The sequence below is a fragment of the Cryptomeria japonica genome, chromosome 6 (assembly GCF_030272615.1).
Source record: "Cryptomeria japonica chromosome 6, Sugi_1.0, whole genome shotgun sequence".
In the NCBI taxonomy this organism is placed as follows: Eukaryota; Viridiplantae; Streptophyta; class Pinopsida; order Cupressales; family Cupressaceae; genus Cryptomeria; species Cryptomeria japonica.
The window spans coordinates 228,730,807-228,744,185 of NC_081410.1; the positions used below are offsets into that span (position 1 = coordinate 228,730,807).

General features: G+C 35.7%; 1 protein-coding gene across 6 annotated transcripts in view; it reads right to left on the minus strand.

Moving 5' to 3' along the window:
* LOC131071412 (uncharacterized) overlaps window positions 1–13,379 on the minus strand; it is a 370,752-nt gene that overhangs the window by 188,684 nt on the left and 168,689 nt on the right. For 5 of the 6 annotated variants that reach the window (XM_059207323.1, XM_059207320.1, XM_059207319.1 and 2 more), the window contains 3 exons: window positions 7,233–7,356; window positions 7,015–7,139; window positions 113–738 (listed from right to left, as the gene is read on the minus strand). In XM_059207323.1, the coding sequence (XP_059063306.1) occupies window positions 113–738; window positions 7,015–7,139; window positions 7,233–7,356 (875 nt within the window). The remainder of the gene's footprint in view (window positions 1–112; window positions 739–7,014; window positions 7,140–7,232; window positions 7,357–13,379) is intronic. The other variant, XM_059207322.1, reaches the window with a different exon arrangement.

The window sequence follows — 13,379 nt, forward strand, 5'->3', positions numbered from 1 at the left end:
TGTTGACTTCATATTAGTCATAATTGTTCATTGACCTGACTTTTGATTATGAAACTAAATCAATTTTCAAAAAAAAAATATTTCATTATCTCAAGCTGTTTCAAATGCCTACCACATGTTTCTTTGAGCTTCATAAGTTTGAAGCGTGAACCGTAATGTACTTATAATCCTGAGCTTAGAAGAGCTAACTTGTAGCACATATTGAGCACTATCCATACATGCTCGAAAAAGAGGGAAGAAATGACTCATCCCAGATGTCTCATAAAGTATGGTGACATCCAACTTTTCAACTATAACATTCACCTTTTCTAACCGTAAAACACTAGCCTTTGCCGCTAATTCATATGATGGTTGCCCATTTATAGATCCATCTCTCTCAGTTTCACCAGTTTGGAAATCAGCATGCTGAAAAGTCTTTAGTTTAAGTGGGTTTCCAGGCTTTTTGACCAACATTGGAAGCCCATTAACAAAAGCAAAACCACCATTACTCTTTTTGTTTACAAAATAAAGAGTCTTATCATACGAATGGCCACGAAAATCAAGCTCTTCCTCAGCATCCTCTTCCTTGTGCTTGAATGGAATACTGCACCAAAGTTCCCAGGCATTATTCTTTGTACTTGAGACATCAATTAAGCTTGACCCAGGATGATAATGTACACAATAAGGTTCCCCGTCATGATTTCTTGCATGGACGGACAGCAAGGAAAACCATAATTTTGACTTTTCATTGTACTTCACCTGCACAGCCACTAATTTATCAGTTTTACTAATAGGAGATTTGAGGAAAAAGTTAAAACACAAAACATAAAGAAAGAACAAACATTTTAAAAAAAAGGATGCCAATATAATAAAAACAAGAATATGTAGAATTTTCTTTCCCAAACTCCCTGAAGTGGGTAAAAAGAAGAGATGGACAGCTGCAGAAAAAAGAACTATAAAATAAGTACAAAGAAAATGGAAAAGTGTTGGTTCCAGAAAAATATCTAAAAGTCAAGGATGACAGAGATGGAAAGCATGGAAAATAGAACTGAGTTGCAAGAAATTGAAGTCATCGCTTTCAGCAAGGAATACATAAATCCCTTATATGAGGGTACAACTCCTGTCCAAAAAGCAAAAATGGTAAAATACAGCACTCTCAATAGAGTATATAAATCCCTTATATGAATCAGAAATTATAAAATTGAGATTCCGAAACAAACCAACAACACTATGCTAAGGAACAAAATCATCATATTTGAAGCAGGTATTCATGCATGCAATTTGGAGGAGCTGCCATTATCTTAAGTCCAGATCTTACTATTGATGTTGCTACCTTCCCATGACTATCATTCATCTCTTTAGAAGCTGGTTGTTAATTTGGGAGTGTTGGGATCAATGCCTTGGGATATAAACTTATGTTTACTGCTTTGTGGAGTTTGCAGCCTGCTTTGTGAGGTATTCCAACTCTTTATCAGAGGTAAGATTCTTCTGTTTAGCCTGCTATGTGAAATCCAACTCTTTGTGAATATATTCTTTCCTTGTAACAGTCTAAAATACCTCCACCATGGGGGTTCTTCCCATACTGTGTTGGTTAAGTGGTGGTGGTTTTGTTGTGGCCACCAAGGTTCAAACCCCCACTAGGCCATTGTGATTGCAGGTTTGTGCCTTCACCGATCCATGGTGCTCACAGGTTTGAGCCTAAGCTTTGATAAATGGGGATGCCATCCCCTATTTGTGAGCTCACCAGTTCATAGTGCACATCAAAAGTGTTTCACGTGGGGCCCGAGGGCATGTCATGACAGCATCACTGGTCACATTAAAAAGTTTACCAGGCACTCAGTTAAGAAAAAAAATAATAATAATTCGACCACTCTATACAAGGGTGCATGAAGAGTTCTTGAGATTCAAGCAGTCACATTAGGAAGAATCTCTTTCACTGCATTTTGAAATAGTCCCAGAACTGGCTGCAACCTTGCAAAATAGCCTATTAGAATTCCAGAAGTATCATGCTTGTGAACATTAGTTTACTTTCCTCAATATTTTATTAACTATCAGTTCAACTCCAGGATTTTTCACCTCTCAAAAATATCAGTTTACAATTCCAAGTATTTTACATCTAAAGTTGAAAGTTTAACGAAATGTCTATATCAAAACATTGTACAAATGTTTGAGATAATTCCTAGAATCAAAGTAATTATTATTTTTCTTTCTAAATTGTAACAAACTAGATGGTTTACTACCAATTAAAAGTATCTTTGTTAATGTAGGAAGATCCCGAATGATTCATCGGTGGATCCATTCTTTCATTGTAATAAATCCTGATCAATTTATCTGTTGGACCCTATTTTACTTTTAGCACATTTTCCTCAGGCTTGTATCATAATCAAGTGAATTGATCTACCATTTTTGCATTTATGCAATTCCACTTGTATTCAGCCAATTTGGCTTGATCAGAATTCACATTCACTATCAACCAGCTTGGCTCAATCAATTCTATGACTTTACTTGTATTGTAAATTGGTCAACTCTGTATGCTCTCACTTTGCCCACATTAGGAACTTGGTGATCCAAAAGAAATAGAAATTGAGAGATCACAAAATTTTGATATGCTTTTGAGCTAATACTCTACAAAAGCTATTACATTTTCTGCAATAATTAGCACTCTCTATTTATAGCCTACAGTCAACTATTATGTAATGTCCCCGTTTCAGATTTACCTCATTTAGTCCTGAGAACAATTCCAATTCAAAATGAGAATTGTAATATGTAATTTCATTAAATCTGAAGACATTTCATTTTATATTTTTATCCTAAAAGTCTAAGACTAATTCGGAGCATAGAACTTATCTTGATAGCTTTGACGGACTCTGCTATACTCCAATCTGCATACATTCTTCTTTGTAAATCTTCTATATATGCTTCAAAGTCTGCTCCAAAATTCTTTATAGATCTTCCACTGATCTTCTTAATACTTATCCTTTATTTCCAGGTGTGTGTGATCTAATTCATCTTCTCTTCTTCAATATAGATCTTCAATGCTGTTCCAAACATCCCTCTAAACCATGTGTTGACTCTTACTATTGACCATGATTTACTGCAGCTTTTATCTGATTGGTATCCCATAAGTAGTGGAGAATGGGTAAAAAACATAAGTAATTTTCCCAAACAAAAATCTTGAATCTTCAACATGCTGTTAACTCCTCTTAGACCTTTGTTGACCCTTTGGTAATGCTGATTACTCAAATCACAATCAATAATCAGCAGATTCCTTGTGAAAACTTAAAAGGGGCTGAAGTAATAAACACAACCAATATTTCAACGTCTTCCAAATGGGTCCCATTCCATTTAGTGGAGCTGCTGCAAAAAACACAAAAAAAATTGTGGAATCTCCAAACTCTCTTTCTAAATGCTGTAGTCACCGTTTGAGGCTTCTTTTATTATAGGAATCAGAATAACAAGTATTCAGTTGCTGATTGTTTGGAGCACACAAAGCACTTTTGGCAAGCTTATTTTAATACTAATAAATCTGAAGTTTTATTGAAGTCCTCTTACTTAAATTCTGATATTTATGTAAGATCAAATGGTATTGGTAATAATTCAATTATTATCATCCCCAAAAACAACCCCCACACGACTCCCTTCCTAATTTCCATTTTATATCTGCCTCAAGAGAGGTGATCTCCTCAAAAGACATTACTTTCCATTTGAATGGATCATGTCCCTAAACGTATGTATCTTCTTCAAAGGAAGCAATCTTTGTAAACGATTTGTAATTTCCTTTAATTACCATCGGGTGGCAAAAAGTTAAAGAGTCGGTCTTTGCTTATTTTAATTAATAACCAGTTGACTTGTCTATTGATTACTTTAAATAACTAATTATTTAATTTGCTTTTTCTTTATCGCTGTATTTGTGTTACTCCAAATTAAATAGTGTTTGTTAATCTTTATTAAAGCTGCCTCTTCAAACATATGATCGCTGCCTTTACTAAGAACAATCGTTGCCTTTTACTGATTATTAAGTCGCTTCTAATGTTTTTGTGATCTCTGATATTAATGTATGTTTATACAAATTTCTGCCCTGAATGTCAGAGCTCTGAAAACCAAGTCTTCTCTTGTGAAAAATATGCCAAAAGATGCCAAAATGAAGCCTCCAATGTTGCTTTATTTCCACCAAACCCTATTCGAATGTTAAAGGGTGGCATCTTAAAACTTTCTTTTGGAATATTCTTGATTTATTATTCCATCTCCTTTCTCCTCCTTAACCGAACTTCTTCATGGACCTTTATTACATGTTATTTATCTTTTCCCCTTTTTAAAAACAACTTGACCTTACTAGGGAGGCGTGCCATGGGGGGGCGGGGGGGCTTCTAATTTATTCATTTATAAAGTACTTAATAATAAGTCATTTATTTTATTCAATTAAATACATTATACTAAATACTTTAATATTTCTTCCTTATTCTAAAACCAACACCGAGTCATTCCCAACTGAGAACTGATGATGCACCTGGTCCCCAAGTTATATCTAAAATTAGCAAGTCGACTCCCAATCTCCCCCTAAAACATAGGAAATTATCAAAGAACATCTGAAAAAGCTCACAAAGCCCTCTACAAGGCTCCAAAAGCTTCGGGTGGTCATCAGGCGAGCTGCCAGTCTCCTCCTTAAAAATAGGAGCCCCTCCTAAAAAATAGGAGACTGCCTCTATAAGCTCCTGAAACACCTCACAAGCCTCCCCAAAGGTCACTTGACCCCCTTCAATGGGCTTCCTATCCACTATATTAGCCTATGGGAACCCTGATGATAGGCTGTTTGCCCTCTCGGGTAAACGGTTAAATGCAGAAAGTAAATGCACAGAACATAATGGAAATATATTAAATAACCAGCCTCTGTATTAATTCCACAGTCCATGTACAATAAGTGCTTATAACATTACATCTGACACGACTAACATGATCATACTTCGAAGAAAAGGTACACAATATATAATACCCGAAGGGGTGCGACACAACCGTCGCGACTCCAACTACCTACCCGTCGGCTAACTAACTGACCGTCGTAACTCATTATTACCGACGACAACATAAACATAATATAACAACATAACATAATGATTATTCCCGGCAACATAGGCTAATCCTACTAGAAACCATCTGCTCTTAGGAAGGGAACATTACATCAAGATCACTTCTGTGCAATCAGTTTTCAATTCTGATCCATTTCGACTGTGTTGACGTGTCTAAAATCGCTGAACTTGCGACTTCATCCAGCCAACGCAGAATAGAATGTACTCGCTGAGTATCCTATCCTCTCTTGAGATAAGGAAATCCCTAATGCTGTTTTTCGTTTGATCAAAGGGGATGACCTCAAGGTTTTGATTGTCAGGTCTTGACTGTGGGATTACTCAGTGGTTTGATGTGTTTTTCTGGAAACACAAAGGGGACTGACGGTGATATGGATAATTGTTGGATGAGTTCCCTAAAATTCTAACAGTCTTGTTATCAGTTGGTTTCAGTTGGATGATACTATTTCAGCTGGACTGTGGGGGGTTTCTTGGTAAAAAAAAGGAAAAAGAAGGGATAGGGAAAAGAGGTACAGAGAATCTAACTATTTAGCTAAGATAGCATATTAAGAAAAACAGACAGACACCTCCAAATAACTAGATTAAACACTATTAGCCATTTAAGCACAATATTTGTATGAATCTAGTGCGATCTTCAAGGAAAATAGAGTTTTCATGCTATTAAACACAACTTCAGAACTTTAACATTCATTCAATGAGTATTCAATAACCGAACTAAGCATATGAGACGGTTCCGATTAACCATGCAGAAGGAATGACAGTCAGTCAATCCCTAATGGTATGAACGGCGAGGATTCTATCAGATGTTTATATAGAAAATGCTATAGAAATGAAAGAAACATAACAGAATGATTCAAATTGGTGAAGAAGGAGACCATGCACTCACAATGAAATTGAAACAGTCATAATTTTGCATTAATATCCTGTGTAAATTTCGACAGAGCTTCAACAACAATCCATGAACTTACAAAAAGAGTGAAAACCAGTCCCCTTTAAATAGGATTCCAAAAACAGATGAATGGCCAAGATCTAAACTTAAACAAGTCGCCCAGATTCATCCTTACAAAAGGTACCCATACCCATAAATGGAGGGTAAATATCAGCAACTAACCCAAAAGGAGCAATTGGCACTAATTAGTAATTAACTATCATATAAACTCTCACCATGATAAATATATTCATGAGCAGAGCTTCTCTTGTGCTTTTCAAAGTGATTTGTTGTTACTTGAAATGCACCTTTTTGTGATTCTTTCATTCATGGCATTAGTTTTCTTGTAGTCTACCTTTATGGTAAAGTCTCACTTTATTTTGAAACTTCTACGCTATTTAGAGTGATGTAATTTGATAAGATGTAACCTTATTGATGGTTAATTAAAAGGTTGTACACTGCACCCCCCTTGATTGAAATCACTCATTCATGAATTCCAATTTTGTTCTGCTCCACCTTGAATTAAATCAAGGCTCTTAATTAGATCATCCTAAGATTTCCCTCACAACATTAGTAAGGTTCCAATTATGTTTGTGACCAATTTTTTTTAAATACCCATTTTGTCTAAAGAGATGTTAAGGTGTTGAGAATACAAATGAAGGCATGAAACTTACCCATGATAGCAGTAGAGTTTGTGAGAGCTTCCTCCCTAAGCTTGAAAATAAACCTCTGCTACCATTTGTTAAAAGGAGCATTAAGGAAGAGGTTAGTAAATAGGCTCTAGACAATATGATGACTTGTGATACAATGAGAATTGCCTCACCAAAATGATCAAATGTATATTTATGGATAGAATCAAACATGCAAAAAATTTCACCTTTTCTACACTTCTATTATCTTTATGTTGATCCAAGATAAATTTTCTAAACTATGAAATAAGGAACAAATAACAAAAAAAATTGCTTCAAAGCTTTAAAACATCAAATGATGTGTGCAGAAATATGTATAAATGAGAAAGAATGATACCATGAAAAGAGCTCTATCGCCAACAAGAGTGTAATGAAGAACTCCAATTAACCGATAGCTGTTTTCAATTTTTTCAACAGCCATATAAAGGTGCTCTTCAACATCTTTAACAGCAACAATTGCTCCTGGTACAACATTTAGCAATTTCAATAGAACTTCTATTTTTGATCAAGAAAATTGTGTTGCTTGAGACAAGAAACATAAGACCAAAAAAATACCATTGGGAATCTTGGGTTCTAGTTCAGCTGCTTTAGTTTGTTTAAAACTAGACACAGTCTGAGGATTACGAGCTTCATCCACAGTAGATAATTCAGAGAAAGGAGATGCCAAGGATAGAAACATCTGGAACCATAACAAACAATGTTTTGAAATTAAATGTGGAATTAAAATAAATCCGTGAATAAAATTATGTGCCGGTGGATTCTATCCTTGTGCATCAGTCCAGTGGAAGAAATAACACAATAGTAAAATCAAGTTTTCATGTATCTATATGTTGGGTCAAAAAAAGGTTATAGTAAAAAGGTAAAAGTTTTAAATTCATTGGAGAAGGTCTACAAAATTGAGAAGAAGTCATATTATGTTGTCAGCATCTAGTTGCACACAATTATTTTAATATACTAAATTATGTCTGATGTAAATTAAACATTTATTAAGATAGATGAATCTAACATCCAAAATATGCACTTAATCCAAAATTCACTCTCCAAGCACTTTAAGCTTGCATGGTATAAATTTTATGGCCTTTTGACTGATTGCCTATGGATGATAACCTAGGATAACATTCAATTTGACCTAATGATGACATTAACACCTGAGATTCAGATTGTATTTAATGAATCTCCTGTCATTCAAAAGGTTTGAATGTTACCCTTCCAAGCTGCTGCCAGTTCACAACGCAATGCTACAAGTAATGACAGGAACCAAACAGGGGACAGTATTCAAGGCCCAACATAGAAGATCAGCATGGACCCAGCAAAATGTACACATAAACAAATTGAACAATAATAATACCCCTTTCAGTTAAACAGAAGAAAAATCAATTCTTTGTAAAAAATTTCAAGCAAGCTAAGTTGTAGTTAAACATTATTTTGTAGTACTCAAGCAAGGAACGTTCGCTTTGGATGTTGGAGGAGCATTTACAGATGGTACTCAAGCAGCTGTTGGATCTGTTATCAATAAAGCTTGCACCCTCACCAAAGCTATGAACTTCAGTAACCTATTGAAACATGGGAACACTTCAAGGTTGTGGGTGACCTAAAATTGAAGTGGACCTCCAGAGCAAGCTGGTTCTTTCTAACTGGTTATCACCTAAACTTAATGATTTTTGCTGAGAAAAGAGTAAGGAGGAAAACGTGAATTGAAACTACAATCTAACAGGTGATACACAAAATGATATTTTGAGAAAAACACAGCAAATAACACACAATATAACAATGATAATACTCTCCTACACAACCCAATAAATCATAACCTTTGCATTAATAGTTTATAAGAAGGATAAAAATCACAGTCCTAAGAGGAGAAAAACACTCCTCACAACCTAAGACTGTTATTTCCCTCACACAGCTTATAACCTGCAAATAATTATACTCCTACATAAGATATCCACATGCAAACACAGTTTCAAGGACAAAAAATGTCACAAAAACCTGTACTAACACTAAGGACTCTCAATAACAAAATAATAGGGGAAGGTATGAACTGCTTATTACTGCTCAAAAGGTATCACCAATCTGTATTACTTCTGAAAATGTGTTACAAAATTATCCACTTCTGCAAAAAGAACTCTCCAAGTTACAGGCTGTCAAAAGATGAACAAGTAAGAACCCCTAAAAAGAAGACTGAATGAGGTATATATGCTTTTCCAAAAGCAAACAATGAATATAAAATTCACCTCCTCATGGGCGAGCAAACACAAAAACCCACCTTTTTAAGACCTAAAACAGGTCTGAAAAGGAAAACGTTGGGCCAAAAGTCAAGCCCCTCCACTGTCCTGCCATTAAAGCTCCTAAATGCATCATAAATGATCCCAAAATATCTCCTGACAGGCCAGCAAGTCTTCATTAACGTAAAAAATATCCCTCTGACTTGCTGATAAATGTAAGTAAGATAGATATCTAATAAAGTGATTTAAAATTTATCACTTAATTAAACATTTGTTTTTATTTCACTTTTTACATTAAAGTTAAAACACTAATAGATGTAATAAGAAAACATATTTAGAAAACCTATGCTTTAATCTTCATAAAAGACATATTTATTAAGTGATTTATTAATATATCACTTAATAAATATTTATTACATTGAAAATCAATTATTAAGTGATATATTAATAAATCACTTAATAAACATAGACAAGGGGATGCAACAATAGAAAATCGACCCCCTTAGGCATTTTCACGGGGCATGAAGAGGGAGGGGAAAAAATAAAGACAAAGGCGAAAAATGCCTTAAACTATTCGATAGATATAGGAAAAATGAAAACCTAAAGTATTTCATTTCCTCTTTCAATTGGCACGATATTTTTCATTCCTCTCTGCTGTTGAGCGCGGCCTATGAGGGTTTGGAGACTTTCTGGAAGAAAACGCAGAATAGAAGGGCACATTTTTGTGAAATTTGAGTGTGCTGGGTGCCGCCATGGTTGAATTTCTGTAGGGTTTTCTGGAACATTTGCTTGCAACACTCAAGCCGCCACGGGTAAGCTTCATTTCTGCGAAATATAACATTGTTTTTAACAATATTACCTCTGTGCATTTACATGAATTGCTCCTTTCCTTGAATGTTTCGATTGACTATGCTCTCCTTGATAATTTGTTGTCATATGCTTCAGGATTTATAGCTTTGAATCACAAACTCGTACCTCTTGACCCTATGTTAATGGGTATTGCTCATTCTGAGTTTTGACAAAAGAAGGGTTATTATGATTCGTATTTGATGCAAATTTGCCATTTGCTTGTGAAGGGGAAACAACAGTTAACCCCATTTGCAGGCCACGGCCTCTAATGCTTAGATCTTCATATTTCTACTGGATATTATCAGCTCATAACTTTATTACATCAAACACTGTCTTGGACTGCACATTACTTTCACTATTATACTTATCATGCCCTCTCTTCTTTCCCTAAATCTGTGCCTCCAATGCCATATAGATTGTGACTTATCAAAAACAAAACTATGTCAAGAAAATCATTTTTTACAAGAAATGATTTTGATAGCTGATAGAAAGACATCTAATTTTAGGGTGACTTAAAAAAATGCTCATGGTTATCACTTGTATCACTGCCTCTTTACGACCCTTTTCCTTTCACATTTACTTTCCTTGCATTGTTTGACTAATTCCTTAACAGTGACCCTGAAATTTACCAATACCACCACTTTGTTGTGCATGCTTACTCTCTACCTTGAGCATGTCATTAGGTGTCTCCAACATCCAATTTATTCTAGACCTTTCTATTGGTCTTTCATAGGACTGATCATGAACTTGTTGAGGGACTATCATTGTGATCTTGACTTGCTCATGCCTTCACTTTTCAAGTTGATATCACTGTGCATCCATGTTGTTTAGAAACTTCTCACTGTGGTTGAACACTGCGGATTTGCAAGCTGAAGGTTTCAGCTCTTCATACTTTGTCTTGAAAACTGTGTGTCTTGAAGATACTGCTCCTATGACTGCATTTGTCTCTGCTGTAACTGATATTTCTATTACACTTACGGAAATATAATCAGTACAGACTCTAATCACCATAGCCCTTTTAAGTACTTGTTTGATTTTGCCAATCATTACTCCCTACTGTAATTGCCTCTGGCTGCATCACTATGTTCTCTATTGGTAGAGTGCTTCTCTGAGGTCTCTGATATGTATTTTAACTATTCTCTGTCATTCATGGCTTTGAAGTATGTTCTCAGCATTGTATTTATGAGTGGGACTGCAATCTTATTGCTCCTTTGACTGAAGATTACCCCCTTGCATATCATGATATAGCTCTGTCTTTTGTCTTTGAATGCTACATGTATTATGATTGCATTTTTCTGCTCCAAATGCTGCAAGTGAGTGTTTTGGATGAGAGTTGTCCCTTCAACTATTTTCTTACTGCCTATAATTGCCTTTATACCTCATCTGACAGTGATCTTTTCCTTGTATTGTGTATTGTCCTCTTAAATGCCTCACTGACATGGTCAAGAAGACTGCACTTTTATCTTTTGAATGCTGCTCTAGAACTGATTATGATTTTGTACCAATCTGAATGCTTTCATTGTGACACCAATAATGCTAAATGTTGTCTTGTATATTGGGCACTGTCTCTTATATGATTTATCTCTGAAACCTCTTATGACTATAGAATTATATCACTACATCCAATCATAGAGACTTACTGTATCATGAATGAAAACTCCTCCATTTGCTCATATAACTGTGATAAAATGGTTCTTTGCTGCTCACTGTTATGAATGCAAGATAATCTTTACTATGATATGTTGTCTCATTTCTGAGATATCTCTGCTCTTTGAATGATTCATGTTTCTCATGTATGACTGCCCTTTGAGCTTCCTCAAACCCCCCCACCTTGGCTGCTCTATATGTATCGTGACTGCATCTTTTATCTCAGGTCTGTCTCTATGTGACCTCTAATAATATGCTGCAATTATTACAACAACCATGCGATATTCTCTATCTCTCTTCTATGATGGTCTCCGTGAATGAGTGCCCCTCATTCATGACAGTATGCTGGTACTGACATTTAGGACCCTAATCTTCCTATCAACTTATTGCCATGAGCGATAGGTACTTCTTTATTGTGACTACCATAGGAGACGGGTAAAGATAGTTTGCATGTTTGTCACAATAATCAGTCCTTAGTATCACAACATGCCGAGCTCAACCCTCGTGGGAGCCCATTTACCCCACATGCTGTAATAATTACATTGAATGAAGTAATCAGTAATGAAACCTCACCTGTATCTGCACGTTGAACAAACTGTTAGACAAAACTAAGAGTTTCAGATTTGTTTCTTGTTGTTTCTGATACGTACAATGATTGGACTGGTATAATACATCATAGGAGTAGATTGTGCATTGTAATGATGATGTATATGCAAGGATATGGTATCGCGAGCTCTAACACAATTCTCCTCTATCTTTTTGCAGACACTTGGAGCAGCGGGGGACCTCTACGAAGGAGCTGGAGATGAAGTTGCTCAACTACGGGGGTTCATCATTACCAGGCAATGATGGATCCCCTGTCTTTGTTTATACTTTCATTGTTACATGCATCATTTCCTTTCATAATGCGTTATGGTAGTTATTCCCACAGCTTGTGTGGGAGCATTTCATTTGACATTTATGAATAAAGAAAAATGTCTTTTCAAATATGCAATGTTGTATGGTTCTTGATTGTAAACAGTTGCACTTAACTGAATTTCTTTTATGGCATTCTATAGAATTAATTGGCAAAACACTTCAACCAAACAGACATGTCCCCTTAAAACTATAAAACTTAACCAGCTCCACTTGATTGAGTTGGAAAATAAAAATGGGTAATAGGATCATTATGAGCTAATATACATACAAATATACCCTTCCATAAACAAATAAAATTGTGTAGAGTTTTCTAAATATTATGTCATAGTCAACAAAGAGTACAAGTAACATAATATGAGCCATATAGGCCAAAAAAAAAGACTGCAAAAATTTAAATGTAATGTCACCTTTTAGAGCCTTTCACTATCTTGCTATTTAATGAGACAATTTTACTTATGATGCATATGAGCTTGATTGAAACTGTACAATATCTCTAGACAAAATTAAATTAGTAGGCCTTATATAAGAATTAGATGTGTTCGCATTATTGTCATTGATGTCAACAAGTGTTGCAAGGATGCCAAGAAGATGCAGAGAAACAAGTGTTGTGTAGGTGATATTGCAGAAGTTATCATATTGGGATAACTCAGTCGATTAAGTGTTGTGCAGGTGATATTGCAGAAGTTATCATATTGGGATAACGCAACCGATCAAGTGTTGTGCAGGTGATATTGCAGAAGTTAACATATTGGGATAACGCAGCCAATCAAGTGTTGTGCAGATGATATTGCAGACGCTATCATATCGGGATAACTCAGCCAATCAAGTGTTGTGCAGGTGATATTTGCTCTGGTGGTTTGATCGAAATAACTAGGCTGATGTCGAGTCTGTTGTGCATATTGCACACCCCACCCCGTCGTTGACAAGGGACCCCCATTTTGAGTCTGGTCTGCCCACGTGGTAGGAGAGAGTGAGGACCCTGCAATTCGAAGCCATAATCAATCTCAAACTGCAAAGTCTTATGTCGACGCCACAGAGAAAGGAGGTCGAGCATTTGTCCAAAATC